Genomic DNA, 16,702 nt, shown 5'->3' on the forward strand with positions numbered 1-16,702 from the left:
CATTCATGTTGTTTTATGGTCTAGATATTAATGTAATAACTATGTAAGCAATTGTATTCAATTAGAATTAGAGTCTGGCTGGGCAGAAGAGAAGGCCTACTGGCCTTAGCTCTGCCAGATTAAATAAATAAATTATTATTATTAATTATTATTATTGCATTTATAACGATAGAGTTGTAAATTCCTAACAGTGAGTAGTTTCAATACTAATGTAGTAAACGTCACAAGAATTATTTCCTTCATGTGAAATATTTCACGAGAATAAAATAAAATTCTCATACTGACAGCTAAAATGCAGTGTCCATAAAAGTTAAGTATTTAAAATGGAGCATGATTATGTCCAGATAAAGGTTTGTTTAATAACGTAATTGAGAAAAAAATTAAAGAAACATTTGGTATTATCAAAACTCCTTCACTTATGTCTGAGTTTATATTTCCTTAAATATGATTACATAATTACTCTAGTCCAGTAAGTCAGTCAGGTCTGTTACACTATTCTGTTCCTGTGGGTACACAGTTGAAAAAGAAATCCCACAGATGTCAGCACAAGCCATGATGATGCACAAAGACCCATTTTGATTGTACTGCTATGTTCACTCATTTTGATTTGGCGAGTTTTGTGTCAAACTCTTGCTTTGTGTTTTAGTCTAAGAGTGCATTTTTACTCTGTCAGATCTGTTTGTGTTGTGTTTTCCACAAATAACAACATATAAAGTCAAGATCAAGAGGACATAATAGTACACGTGTCCAGTAGTTAAGTTGCTATTTTGAAGATTTTTAAGCAAAAACATTTTAGGTTCGCTTTGTCATGTCTGTTACCTGTCTGATCTGTTACTCCATGTCATATCTGTTACATCATTCAAAACAGTGCTGTAAAGCAAGGTGAGTGTACAGTGGCTGATTACTATGGCAGAGACATTGCACTACATTAATACATGCAGAATATGCACTAAATAGTACTTTAATTTTGACGTTCTCAATTGTCCATTTGTTTACAATTTTTGCAAATGACCCAGGAATTATTGGAAAATTTCTTTCTGGGTTAGTCATCAAACATCATCCTCATTTATCAAACTATTATCAGCACTCTCAGAAAGGCAATTCAACTTTCCCAAACTATTACACAAAAAGTAAAATAGTAGGCAACAATAAGTCTATAAAATTTATTTATTAATGGACTGAATAGCTATTATTTTTTTAGTTAATCATACTCTCTGACAAAGGTTCGTCTACTTAGCAGTCATCATCAGGTCTGCGAAGAATATATGCACTGTTAACCAAGCAAGCAATCAATCAAATGTTGTATTTAAAGACCTGTACTTCACGAGGTAAAGGCACCCAATGGGCTGCAGGTAGGAGGTCTTCGAATTGTGCTGGTGCTGGATGAGCTGCCTTTGTGGAAATGTCTTGCAAGAGCACTGATTGCTGAGCACTCGGCCACAAGCCACTGCTCAGAAGACGGGCGAAGAACAGTGAGAAGAAATGATCCAATGCAGGACGGTTGTCTGGATTTGTGAAAGCACTGAAAAAACAGAAACAAAATATTTTTCATTCTCTTCATTACTATTACTATGCTTGAATAAAATATCCAATGTACAAGTACTATACAATCTTAACCATAACAACAATCATCAAGACACTCAACTGCAAGTCATCTCCACGTCATTCTAGATTTCCATGTTTTTCACACCACATTCATAATAAAATTACATCTCATGCATAACTGTCCAATCTGATTTGACCCAATCTGATCGGGTACAACAAAATTAAATGCAGATGATGTACTCATACAAAGAAATAAAAATGCGTCTTTTATTGATCTGATCCAATCCATGTTTATAAGACAGAATTCACCACAATCAACAATTCCATCTCATAAAATTTACATCAGTCAGATGATCAAGTTCTGGTATGCAAGTATATCAGGAACCTTTGCTTTTGTCATAGAATGTCAAGTGCAAATGATTTTCAGATCCAGCTTGCACAGTAACTAAAATCATTGTGTGTCTCAATATTTTGATACATCTACTCCACAATTTTTATGAAAAAAAAAAACAGAAAGAAGTAAATGTGTGTTCAACGATGGATAACGAAAATTAATTATACATCTTGATTACACAATTTTTAACACTATAACGTATTATTTGTCTTCCTTGTGTTCAATTTTATATTACCTTGTTAACATGTTTCGGCCTGCTATCAGCCATCTTCAGAACTGGTTAATGCTGGTCTTTATGCATACACACATATACAACACATCCAACCACCTAACACAACACAAACAAGCTGCATTCCGAACAATTGTATACAGACTACTCAACATACCAGTGAACCAACATGACTACAAAGAAGAACTCAAAAAAGAACTAAACACAATCAAATACATGGCACAAGAAAATGGATACAACCCCAACATAATAGACAACATAATAAGAAAGACAAAACATAATCACAAAAAACATAAGAATACAACACAAACAAAGAACACAAAAAATACATCACACTAACATGAGAAAACAAAAAAACACACGATAGCAACCTCATTCAAGAAATTAAATTACAACATCGCATAAAGAACAATTAATACTCTACAAAAATATCTCAAAACACAAACAAACAAATACAACCACACAGGTGTATACAAACTCAAATGCAACATCTGCAACAACTTCTACATACGACAGACAGGCAGATCATTTCAAACACGTTACAAAGAACACATCACGCCATAACAAAATTACAAAACACTTCCACATATGTAGAACACATCACAAATGCTAAACACATCTACAGAGACATATACACAGACATGGAAATTCTACACATCCAACCAAAATGTCAGAAACTAAACATACTAGAACAATACAAAATATACAGACACACAAAAACACATCCAAATGAAATTCTCAACACACAACTCAATTTTAGAACACACACTCTTTGACCCCACATTACACTACACAAGCACATCCATACAGGAAAAGCAAACAAAAGGCGCCAAGACCAGCAACAACCAGTTCTGAAGATGACCGAAAGCAAGCCGAAACATATTAAGAAGGTAATATAAAATTTAACACAAAAAAGACAAGTAAAACGTTTTCCGAAAATTAATTAGTTTACTTCAGAATTATAAAGAAGTACAGTATGATATTAGTATCAAAAACTATTCCAAAAACACCTGTAAACAATGGACAACAAAATTCTAGCAAATTAGCAAACTTCATAAAATTTCGATAATTCATATAAAAATACCGAAAGAATTTTGTATCATATCAGAAATCCGGAAATCAATTATGGAATTTTCCACACTCTTCTCTTTTTGCATTATAGGATGAATCCATACTTTTATTTTCCTTCTTTTATTTCGTGCACATTCTTCTAACAACACTGCCATTGCAAATGTCTCTTCTTCAGAAGTGTCTTTCATAAGATAACATACAAGTGTGCCGATTTTTATTATACTTGGAAAACTAGCATCCACTAAACAACTATTGTCATATTGTCTCACACAACTGAAGGAACAGTGAGAGTGGATCATCCATATCCAACTTCTTAAGGTGATGTGTTGGATTGAACCATAACACGCAAGTGCAAATTTATGTTCTTCTTCTCATACTATTTTTGATCTACAGGAATTACACATACCAGTAAAAGATAAAAAGTTAAAGGTAAAGGTATCCCCGTAACATGCCATGAAGGCATTTGTGGGGCATAGAGGTAGAGCCCCATGCTTTCCATGACCTCGGCACTAGAATGAGGTGGTGTGGTCGGCACCACGCTCTGACTGCCTTTTACCCCCGGGAAAGACCCGGTACTCAATTTTATAGGAGGCTGAGTGAACCTCGGGGCCGTTCTGAAAGTTTGGCAACGAGAAAAAATCCTGTCACCACCTGGGATCAAACCCCGGAACTTCCAGTCCGTAGCCAGCTGCTCTACCAACTGAGCTACCCGGCTGCCCTTACACATACCAGTATATAATGAAAATACATTGCATACATTCAATAAATATGTTATATCAAGAAACAATTTTGACGCATACTGTACAAGCTCACAAGTAGACACACACACAACAATTTGTTTTTGTGCATAAATCAACACTTCATGTTTCTTGTTACTATACATTTCCATTTCTAAGCATGGAAACTACTTCACAATAATCTACTCTATATATTTCTGCTATTACTGTTCAGAATTTTGGGTTGGTTAAGATCTTGGTGAAACAAGTTTCTTCTATGCACTTAATTTAATTTTGTAATTTATTTCTGAATAAATGGATATTCAGATAAAACTGAGTAGAAGTTGAGACCAAACTTTTTCCATTGCTGATGTAAAATTAGAGAAAAATTAAGTTTCGGAGTTTGGATATACCTCATTCTAATAATATGGCAGAAAGGAAAGGAACGTACATGAGGTTGTCATAAATGGCTAAATCTACATCCATTAAACAACTAAAATTTGAAGGCTGGAGAAACTTAGCAATTACAAAATTGAACGTATTCCAAGGAAGCATGGTAGGCTAATGCACTGCTTCCCAACACAATTCGAGTGTTCTGGAAAAATAATTTATTGATTATTCTTTACTCAGATAAGTGGAAAAATAAGTTCCACACGTTTAACAAATTTCTCCTTTGTTCCATCACACACTGAATTCTACGTATTTTCCATCATCTCATTCTAGTACCAAGGTCATGAAAGCATGGAGTTCTACATCAATGCCCCCTATGTGTCTTTATGCATATAAAAAGGATACCTTTACCTTTTTTCATTGTTTAACATTTCAGCGATTTTAGAAGTATCTTGACTTTTGAATAACCTCACACTTAACATTAGCCATCTTGATTACACAACTTTTAATGCTATTACTTAACATTATCACTGATTCTCAAAGCTGAGGAGGGGGAGACGTAAATGGAGGAGAGAGATAAGAAGGTGGATGATGATGATGATGATGATGATGGCAGTGTTGATTACAGCAGCACTGATTCTCAAAGCTGAGGAGGGGGAGACGTAAATGGAGGAGAGAGATAAGAAGGTGGATGATGATGATGGCAGTGTTGATAGCAGCAGCAATAATAATAATAATAATAATAATAATAATAATAATAATAATAATAATAATAATAATAATAATAATAATAATAATATTGGAGGAAATTTAAGGTCAATTAACGTAATTCTAATTACCTTGTAAGAGTTTTATAATTGAACTGTAAATTCCTAACCAAATCAGCTGTTACTTGCACAGCTTCACGCAAGGGAGATCTGTAAAAAGAAAATAAAAATAATTAATTCAACAATGTACAATAACAATTTATGGTATTGTTTTCTACTCACACCATTTGGCAATTTACAGATCTCCATGATTTCATTACATGATTGACAGATGATTCATTTACATAAATACAATTCTTGATGTAATTAAAATTGTTAAGATTAATTTCTTAGTTTCAGAGTATAAAATATTATTATTATTTTAATGTTCAGGCACTTAATAATAATAATAATAATAATAATAATAATAATAATAATAATAATAATAATAATAACAATGATATTAACAATAATAATAACAACGAATAAACAGCATAAATGACCAACCTGTTATCTGGTACAGCAAGCAACATGAGTTCCTTCCCTTGGGGTGTATAAATCACATGAGTTAACTGTCCATGAAGAATGATAGATGAACTAGAAAAAAAAATATGCATATATGTTCAAGACTTATTTATTATTACAATTTATTCAGCAATAGTCAATAGTAAGTGATGTAATCTCAAGACGAGAATCAATCAGTTTCCTTAATGTATCCATCAGGATGCCGACAACATAGAGCCCAGTATGGTCCATTCTAGCCTTCGGTTAGGAGAACTACATAGGAGGCATGGTCAATAAGTTGGCGGACTGGCCACTAAGTTTTACAGCAGATAGATTACACCACAGGATGGGACTGTGTCAGTTCTCTCGTCCCAGCAAGAGGCAGTTCCGTGCATATAGTGTAAGCAAAACTATAGTCTCTGTTGTGAAAGATAGTTGAATGCAAACAGGAACTCGAGAATGTCGCAGTTTGAGCAATGGGCTAACATCAAGTTCTGCCAAAAATTAGACAAATCCAGCCACTAGTGAAATGTTTGTATTTCAGTTCTGAAAGAGTATGTGTATTATTTTTGTACACTTTGTCATTAAAGTTCCTCAGAAATAAAAATCAAAAAGATTTAGGTTGGGGGATAGACAGTGCCACACATCCCTCCTGACAATTCTATCCTTGACTACTCTATGAAATTCGTCCACAAAATACAATGCTCTCATTTTACGAGGAAACTAGACTGCAGTGGAACACTGGCACACACTTTCTTGCTTATCGTGCTTGCACCAGCGGGAAGTGTGTTCCATTACTACTGGCATAACAAGACATTTAGCAAATATAGAATAAAATAAGTCCAGAAATTTAAATTATTATTAAAAATACATGTATACAGATTTATTAGGTTCTCACAATTTATTTCAGATATTGTTGTTTTCTAATGCCAGGCGTTTGACAATAAAGTCATCTGACCTCTTGCACTCCAATATTTTTCAAAGACATTATCATGGTCAGCCACTGAAGCACAGATTTTGAGGTGATCTGATCCTTCGTGAACTTGTTGCACACCACCTTTTCACTAATTTTGAAATGCAAGATTTTGTTGGAATGCTATAGTCAGGATATTTACGAGCAAATTTCCGAAAGCATCTTCTATAGTTATCTTTTTTCACGGAACATTGCACTAAATAAATTCACTGTTCAACCATATACTTCATTTTTTAATTGATTACTTAATACACAAGCAAGTCACACACACATTCTGGTACAATTCTCAGAAGCAACTACCTGCTGAAATGTTTTGTAGAACTGGCTTCCCATACTGCAGTCAGTGAGTAGGAAGTCGATTGAAGAGAAATGATGCAAAGTTTCTTCATAAACTGAGAGCACTGTAGTTGGTTGTATGTGCAATTACAGAATCCTGTTGGAAAAAGGCAAAAGCATGCTCCCTAACCAACAGGACTCTGGCAGATTTTAAATCCTCACAAAAGAATAACATGTAGCCGAGATGTGAATTTGTTGACTTCTCCTAATACAATGTGTCAGCTTGAACATATAATAAAACAGAAATTTATTAAGTTACTCAAAAGCTAATTAAGATATTTCCACATGAGTTTCCCTACATAAACAGTAACTCAAAATGTTTGGTGCACATGGGTTGCATGACGTCATAATGCTTGCGCATGCACATAACTGCATTGGAAATGACGTGGCATCAATTATGCCAGGAAATCAGACCTGTGGACAAGCCATGTCGGAGACAATTCGCAGCATCCATTTTACAAGAAATTGAAGGATATGACGCATTGCTTGATGGAATCTGCTTTTCAGATGAGGCAATGTTCCATGTTTCCAGGAAAGTGCACAAGTACAATTGCAGAATTTGGGGCATGGAAAATCCCATGTGGCACGTCCATACCAACGTGATTCTCCCAAAGTGAATGTGTGGTGCGCACTAATGAAAGGCAGGGTCATAGGACCGTTCATCTTCACGAGAAAAACCATCAACGCAGCTGTCGAGAGTGTTATGCCTGTAATGTTGTCAAATACATGGGCAAGGAATGAGTATAGGTTGGACATCTGTCTTGCCACTAATGGTGCTCATATCAAGGTGCTGTAAAAAACATTTTTTTGTAGAAAAGATCATTTTGAGTTGCTGTTTATGTAGGAAAACCCGTATGGAAATATCTTACTTAGTTCTCGAGTAATAAATTTCTGTTTTATTGTATGTATATTATTATTATTACATGTGCACAAAATGTTCCATAGAAAACCATTATTTCAGATTTATGGAAATATCTCAATTAGTTTTCGAGTAATAAATTTTTGTTTAATTTAAGTTCAAGCAGATATTATCTTCGGGTTCCTTAAAAGCCATTTGTAAGTAAGTATTATTATTATTATTATTATTATTATTATTATTATTATTTGAATCCTTCATAAGCAATATCCACCTTCGGGCCCCTTCATTTGTTTGTGTTGTTTTTGAGCTTTCCTGTATCATGTATTTTGCAGTTATCTATTCACTTTGTTTACTTGTATTTGTCTCTAATTTTAATAATTATTTGCATGCACTGTTTTTGTTATTCCTTGTTCACTGTAAATCTTGTGCTAACTTTTATCTTATGCAGAAGTGTTATTGGCCCCAGGCTATTGTACAGCACAATAAATATTAGTAAATAAATAAATAAATAAATTATTATTATTAATTACTTTTTACTATTATTATTATTATTATTATTATTATTATTATTATTATACGTTAACAAAATTTTCCATAGAAAGCCATTATTTCGGATTTATGAGCATTAATTTACATTTTATATCTCCCTGAAACAATTTATAAGTTATAATTAAGCACTACAAATCAGCTTTCAAAATGCAATCTCAAATCGTCAGTAAATATTGTAACATCCAACTGTAATTTTTTATTACCCTCTTATTCTCAGTCATACAGAAAAACTGAAAATTCTAGGTGTAATTTCCGATTTGTTAAAAAAAAAATCATACTTCATGCATCTCCTCTTCAAAAATAATACCATATTTATTCACCTTACAAGAGGAGACGGTGCTAAATCAGGCATCAGATGGTACAATGTCAGAAAAGCACCTCGAGCAGTTCCCAAAGTGTTCTTCTGTACAGGCGGTGGGTAGCAGTACAGGACACCCTGGTCCTCAGGACCTCCTTCTGTAAGACCTTCCTGCGTGAGGTACAGCACACCCACTGGCAGGTCTCGTAGCACACAGCTTAGTTCATCCTCACCTGACGTACCTAGCAACTGCTTCACCAATTCTGACTGCTGTACTCCCTGAACACACAGCCAATATCCAAGACTGTTATACTAATTTTAAGGGGTTAGGTACAGTTTACAGCAGTAAAATTTTGGAAATATTCAATATTTTTTTCCCTCCATTCCTGTATCTTGTACAATAATGAAAATTAGTACGTGTAAAACACTGTGGGTGCGTGAGTATGTCTGTCTCTCTCTCTCTCCCATTCAAAACGGTGCATATGGTCATCCTAATTGGAAGGAGTTATAGTCAGGATCAGCTTACTTAATACCCTAAGGGTGAAACCTAACCTTTTTCCCCGTTACTACATATGGTAGTGAATTATAGTGATTTTCTAGCTTTGAGGTTGAATTTTCTTTTACCAACTTCGTTTCGAATTTCAGGTACTGACAAATACTACAACTAGTAATTATTTTCTAACAGTTATGCTGGCAGCAATGATTTCGGTTTGCAGTATAGGAAACTGATGAAAATCCAAGTAAGGAAATACATTTTTAGGTTAGGTCTCATGAATCATAAACTGTTTAGTCAAAGCAATAAAATTCATGTCAGACAAAATACATTTTAATATTAGATCGTACTAGTCCTAATGACTAACATAATATGCGAGAATTTCAGGAGGAAAACGTATTATTTCATAAATTATTGAATCATTTAGGAAACACCTCGCAACATAAAGATGAGATGTGGCAAATAAGCAAGACGTTGTTGTTGTTAATAATAATAATAATAATAATAATAATAATAATAATAATAATAATATATATTATCATAATAATATATAATAATACATTATTATTATTTCAGTACTAGCATTGTGATTTTACCCTCTTTGGTGATATCTGGTACTAGTTGGCAACACTGAAGAGACGGCCAAATTAGACTTTTAGGAACTACACTTACGTGATCCTCACTATACACAATAAAAGACCAAGTGCCAAAACCCTGTTTCAAGATATTGGCCATTGAAATAATTTTTTTTTTTTTTTTTTTTTTTTTTAACATTTTGTGCAAGAAGTATTATAACATTCATACTATTACAAAAAAAATACCACAAATAATACCAAAAAAGGCTAACTGATTTTGATAAGAGACCAGCAGTTGAATTAACATTTCAAAGCAAAATAAATTAATTTTATGCAATAAACGAATTTTTGCTTATAAATAGCAGCAAAATTCAGATATCACATTCTTGATTTTTTCAGAGTTAAATTAGCCTGCCATCAACAGATTTGTGCAAATATCTAATTTTTTTTTTCAAATTGTCGGTTGGTCTCTATGTATTGAGTTTCGTGACTATATATACTAGACTGTGGTTGTAGTATGCCTCCACCATTATTTAAGTTACAAGTACAGAATGAACTATAACTAATGTCGTTAATTTCAGAAGATTATTCTTTGAGATATTTCAAACAAAAAAAGTTTAATACAATTTGATCGTTTTTGCTTCCTTTTCGAGAAAAATATTATTTTATATGAAACATTTTATTGTGTATTTTGAGAAAGTAACAGAATTAATTTTCAATATGCTCATTCAATTTAAGAGAGCAATGTCATAAGATAATAAATTATTGAAAGAATTTTTGTTTTGTCCATTAAATGTGCAGAAATTTGCTTCGAACAACTTTTCATTCTGCATATGAATTTTAAAATGTTGCATTTGTTCGGATCAAATTTCTGCACATTTATAGGACAAAACTATAATTCATTCAATCATTTATTATCACAATACATTACTCCTTTAAATTGACTGAGCATATTGGGAATTAAATCAATGGTTTTCCCAAAATAAACTGTGAAATGTTTCACATAAAACAATTTTTATCTCGAAAAGGAAGCAAAAACGAGCAAAATAGTATTAAACGTTTTTCTTTGAAATATCTCAAAGAATAACCCCATGAAATTGATGACATTACTTATGGTTCACTTTGTATATCCAGTAATCTTCGGAAATATGTAGTGGAATGGGAGTACCTGCTGGAAATAAACAATTTATACATTGTTACTTGTACAGAGCGACAAAACTTCACGTTCTTTGGCACACAAAGGAAACATATCAATGAATTCAGTGACCTCTGTGCAACTGATGTACACCTAACGTTCAGTATCGGGACTGAAAATCCGCCATCTGATTATAACTGAAAATTATGATGATATAGAATACATTAGTAGAAAATTATTAAATAAATGTAACAAATGGGAACTAAACCAATTTTTCTCCTTTATACATCTTGATTACATAACTTTTAACACTGTATCACTACGGACTATATACAAAACACCTCCACATATGCAGAACACATCACAAATGCTAACCACACCCACAGAGACATCAACACAGACATGGAAATACTACACATCCAATCAAAAAGCCAGAAACTAAACACACTAGAATATGAAATATACAGACACACGAAAACACACCCAAACGAAATTCTCAACACACAACTCAATTTCAGAACACACACACTCTTTGACTCTACACTATACTACACGAACACACCCTCACAGGAAACAAAACAAGAGGCGCCAAGACCAACAACGACCAGTTCTGAAGATGACCCACAAATAGGTCGAAACATGTAAACAAGGTACGTTAGAATTTAACACAAGAAAGTCTCATCATACATTTTCTCCTTTGTTAAAAATATTATGCACTTGATTGCACATATCTGAACTATTAATATTATCGCACACTGACCTTTGCTGGACCCTCAACAGATAACTGAGCTGTAACATCACATCCAGCAACTCGCTGCAATTTTAGCTCTACCTGCAGAAAAATATATTAGATATTTATATCAAAATAGACACAGGTCATTACTGTCCCAACAATTCATAAAGGGTAACTAACTCACTTTTCCTGGAGTTGTGATATTCGCGAGAATGGAGTCAATATTCTGGAATGTGACTTCTTGTTCATCAACATTGCGAAGCCAATCACCTGTGCATAGTAAGAAAAAATATTCTGAAACATGTTGTTGTTGTTTTCTAATGCCAGGCGTTTGACAATAAAGTCATTTGACCTCTTGCACTCCAATATTTTTCAAAGATATTATCATGACTAGCCACATATTCTGAAACATAGTTCACAGATAAATTTGTTTCACTTTCTATAAGGTGATAATTATTTGTTTGTTTGCCCATGTTCTTTTCTTTTCTTGCTTTTTGAATGGCTTACACATATTTCTAATGTTCTTTGGAAACTATTGTGAAATGCTAGGAGAGTAGGCTACTGCGAAAACTCAAAAGTTAAGTATGTGTCCAGAGGGGTTTTATCAACAGTAATCTCACTAGAGGTTTTGATTTATCTAGAGAAAATCAAAACTCGAGTGCGATTTAATTGACTATTACACGATTAGAAGAAAGTATATAAAGATTAGAAGTAACAAAGTACCACAACACAATAAAATATTAATTGGCTTACGAAAATACAACTGTCTTCAAATGTATTATTGTACCATCTCAACATTACGCTAGATGGCAGTAGTGTTTTACGATTATGTTTTCTTGTTACCAGTATCAGTTGTGCCAACTATGGAATCATCATTGAACTCTGTGGACTGTTACTACTCAAGAAGGCTTTGTTGATTCAGTTTCATTTTTATTAAAACATTTGCATTCCACTTCAATCATCCGGATCCCAGTAATCAACGTCACTTGACAGATGATTTTCAATAAATCTTAGTATTAAACAATCTCTGATACGTGACTATTCATAATATCACATAGCAGAAGCTATAACAAACATAACCTAAATAATATAAACAAGTGTTAGAAAAGTTTTAATTAGAGATAATGAAATAAACAAGAAACATTTTAATTAACGATGATGAAATAAAAAATAAACATGAATAATTTTAAAAGAAACAATTATTGAAAGTACAATTTTTAAATTTGAATGTTTTAGTGGTTGGTGGTTCAGTTGATGTTATATTGGATGTGTGCGTAAAAGAAGTGAACTCGTTGATGTACAGGGTGTATCCCTCAACTTATTCAGGATTTCCGAATGGTGCTCTTCATATATGATCAGTGATCTTTATTAATTCTTGTTCTTGAATGCCAATGTGAGTCATATTTGAAAGTGCTGTGCATCGACTGGAGTGGTTTGCAATTTTCTGTTTTTTGACGTCCAGACCAATGCAGTTTGAAATGTTAGCAAACAAAGAAACAAATGCTAGGGTAGTGATAAAAATAAACAAATGCTAGGGACGCGATAAAATTAAATAAATGCTAGGGACGCAATAAAATTGTGCGATAAGCAGCCATGATTGGTTGAAAGACGTCCTTTCGTACCGTTTTATTGGTCGAAAGTAGTGTGACGTAGTAAAAGTGTAATAGTCAATGTAAATCCAGGTGTTGCCAAATGCCAACCTTAGTAAGACACATGTGGTTAAGACGCAGTTTAATGGAACACAAAGAAACAATTTCCAGAGACATTATCATCATCATCATCATCTACACGAATTAGGCTAATCACATAAAATAATTAATTACGATGTTCCAAACTATCTTCCACCGACAAAATTATGTAGTTTTGACTTCCCTTTTGTTCCCTTTTTTATTCCATATTCCCTTCCCCCCCCCCTTTAAAAACATCGCTTATTTCGGTCCTTTTTTCACAGAATATCGCAAACATTTAGATAATTTTCTTACATCCTGCAGAGGAGTCTCTGAGCTAATGGAATCTTTTAAGAAAGACAGCATGAGATAAAGAAGTAGAGAAAAAAAGAGGAGCAATAAATATATGCAACAAGGAAAGGTACCATGGTCATGAATTCGAATTCCAATCAGGATACAGACATACGCTAATTGTTAGTGTGAGATTCTGTGTTGTCTTATATAATGGCTCTAGTATCAGACTAAGATAAATGCCCAGACAGGGACTAAGAGCAACAGTAATGTGAACTGCAGAGAGGACTGGAGAAGGAGAAAAAGTGGAGGAGAATAATAAGACAAAAGAGGAGGTGGTGATGGTGATGATGATAGCAAATTTAAATTCTCTAACAAGAACAAAGTCCTGTAATCTAATGGTCACTTCAACTATATGGAGAAACAAAATTTTTTTACGAATTTATTTCTGATTTCATCACTACACATAAGATAACATATATTAAAATGCTTTTTATTAGCTTACCAATCTTTATACTTCGATGTTTAATGGCTTCACCATTGGGAATGAAGCCAGCAACCATTATGCGTGTTCCATCTGCAAATGTACTAATCACCAGCCCCAGAAGAGTCTCACAAAGAGTAGCACGACGCCCCAAGTTATGCCGACCTCGTGGGTCAACAGAAATGCTAACTTCCCGCACCTCACCTTCCTGTGAATACATACAAGAATAGGTAAGCCCAATTCAACCTTTCTCTTTTGCACCATCACTGTTACCATTAAAATATTAATTAAAAGGAGTGTTGTATTTGTATAGTGAATGTAAAAAAGGTATCCCCGTAACATGCCATGAAGGCATTTGGGGGGCATGGAGGTAGAGCCCCATGCTTTCCATGACCTCGGTGCTAGAAGGAGGTGGTGTGGTCGGCACCACGCTCTGACCGCCTTTTACCCCCGGGATAGACCCGGTACTCAATTTTATAGGAGGCTGAGTGAACCTCGGGGCCGTTCTGAAAGTTTGGCAACGAGAAAAAATCCTGTCACTGCCTGGGATAGTGAATGTAGTCATTTATTTTATCCTATAAGTGTTTCAAATTGACAGTAATTTGTGTCATAATTTCTCCCGACCACATAATGGACTTTAAATCACGCATAATATACAACGTTTTATCTAATCCTAGTAATTATTACGATTTTTTTCTTATATAATATGTAACATTAATTTGCCATAATGATGTAAAAATATTCCTCTGTTTCTAAGTTATCGATCAAATATAAATAGGCCTACAATGTTTGTTTCTATTACATGCGGCAAAACAATATCCTGCATATCACCTCCAGTGGCTTTACAGCTCCCACAAATTAGAGTAGTGCAGTGTTGCTTAATAAAAGAATATTGCTGTCAAAGGAGAAATGGCGGTCGGATGTTTATTTAATTCTGAAATTCAATAGCTTGCCAGGCATGAAAAAAATGAATTTCTAAGTATGTCCAAAAAAAAACGTAATTTTAGGTCAAACTGCTCCCTCTGTACAATTATTATAGATAAGGGTTATAGTGCGGTGTTCGAACTTAATGCATTCCAGAACAAGAGCACATTGTTTAGAATGCCTGCATCATTCAAGACACGTACTAATAAGAAAATAAACACAAGTCCAGCTAACACACTCTCTTACTCTTATGATTTTTTCTCCGTATTTATATGTTGCACAAGAAACAGGTAATTTCTCATTCGTGTGAAGGAATATTTATGTTACACCAAGTCGTTGAGTAAAGCAAGTAGTAGTGATAAAAGGGACACAAAGGGTTGTGTTGTACGCAGCCGGGCATGATAATTGATATTTAGAGTTTACGAGTTTTTTTTTTAATATTGCATAGATGAAGAAAGACGTAAATTTGACTTCAAAATGCGTCAGGTTTTAAGTTCAGACGTATGTCATGTGAACAAATGTATGGAGTCGCGAATAAGTTCAGAAGCAAAACAATTAAGTCTGGGGGCTCCAGTTTTTCTCTCATTGAGAAAATAAATAAATGTACCAAAAAGGCCAACAAACTTAGATAACTTTGAGAAAGATGTGGTGCATAGACTTGTTTCTTTCTTTTTTTATTTTTATGATCGTAGTGAATTTCCAACTGCCAAAAGGATTACTTATGGGACAAAATTTCTTACACAGGCTCAAATACGTCCACTTGAGAATATTGAAAAGTTTACACTTTCAATACCGGTAGAATAAAATTAATGATAAACGGAAATTACTTATGGAGAGCAGTGATATTGTTGCATTAAGGTTAAAAGTTCTTCGAACAACATAGGAAATTCGACTTTCTAATGACAAGAGACCAATATTTTACTTAGACGAGACCGGAATAAATCAAAACCATGCACTGAAACATATTGGAAAGACTGGAGAAATGGTGGATTAAAAGTTCGACAAAAATGGGACTTTTATCAGAAAGTAAATGGATATTTCAATCTAAATTGATGTTGGATTATCGTGAAATGATAACTCTTAAATTTAAAGACTGGTTTTTGAACCAACTTTTACTGCCGTTCAGAAGTCAACAAGGAATGTATGAGCTGTACCAATCTGCTAATGAAAGAGGTTATAAAGTAGCACAATTACCCCCACACCATTGTCAATGCAGTGCCACTGGGTTTATGTGGGCTCAAGCAAAGTGTTAAGTTACCAGATTCATAGTTTCGTGGTTTTTATATAAATTTCATAGTATCCACTAGTTCTAAAATAAAATTTGAAAAGCATTTAGGCCTCGCAGAACCTTGGGAACACAATCTGAGAAATGCTGTTCTATGGTAATTTAGTTGTTGACTTAACAGGACCAAGAGTGACCTAGTATGTACATACATTTTCGGAAATTGCCATCAGAGATAAGAATGATAGTGGTAATCGTGATTAGAGTTTCGAGTCTGTCACTAGTACTACTCCTGGAATGGTATAGGATATTGGTGGGTTGTATAAAATTCAAAACATAGTATTTATGTCTGTATATAATTTTCAGAAGTTCCAAATAAGTGAGAAAATCATAAAATTAATCAAATTGCTTCTGCAGACATATCCATAACAAAATGGACGAAGTGGAAGTTTAGGAATTGTTGTTTGTTTAGTCAACTGTTCGAAGACAGACATGAACCTCACAAGTGATACAACATGGTACCACTTATGAGGCAACTAGTCAGGAGATAATGGGGTATGGCAGCCAG

The 16,702-nt window shown here is 33.9% G+C and overlaps 1 protein-coding gene across 4 annotated transcripts in view; it reads right to left on the reverse strand.

Annotated features, from left to right (window-relative positions):
* in (protein inturned) overlaps nucleotides 1–16,702 on the reverse strand; it is a 46,087-nt gene that overhangs the window by 22,958 nt on the left and 6,427 nt on the right. For all 4 annotated transcript variants that reach the window (XM_069839307.1, XM_069839305.1, XM_069839306.1 and 1 more), the window contains 7 exons: nucleotides 14,010–14,196; nucleotides 11,731–11,816; nucleotides 11,574–11,645; nucleotides 8,633–8,889; nucleotides 5,599–5,688; nucleotides 5,185–5,262; nucleotides 1,315–1,522 (listed from right to left, as the gene is read on the reverse strand). In XM_069839307.1, the coding sequence (XP_069695408.1) occupies nucleotides 1,315–1,522; nucleotides 5,185–5,262; nucleotides 5,599–5,688; nucleotides 8,633–8,889; nucleotides 11,574–11,645; nucleotides 11,731–11,816; nucleotides 14,010–14,196 (978 nt within the window). The remainder of the gene's footprint in view (nucleotides 1–1,314; nucleotides 1,523–5,184; nucleotides 5,263–5,598; nucleotides 5,689–8,632; nucleotides 8,890–11,573; nucleotides 11,646–11,730; nucleotides 11,817–14,009; nucleotides 14,197–16,702) is intronic.

This window comes from Periplaneta americana, chromosome 11 (genome assembly GCF_040183065.1).
Source record: "Periplaneta americana isolate PAMFEO1 chromosome 11, P.americana_PAMFEO1_priV1, whole genome shotgun sequence".
Classification (NCBI taxonomy): Eukaryota; Metazoa; Arthropoda; class Insecta; order Blattodea; family Blattidae; genus Periplaneta; species Periplaneta americana.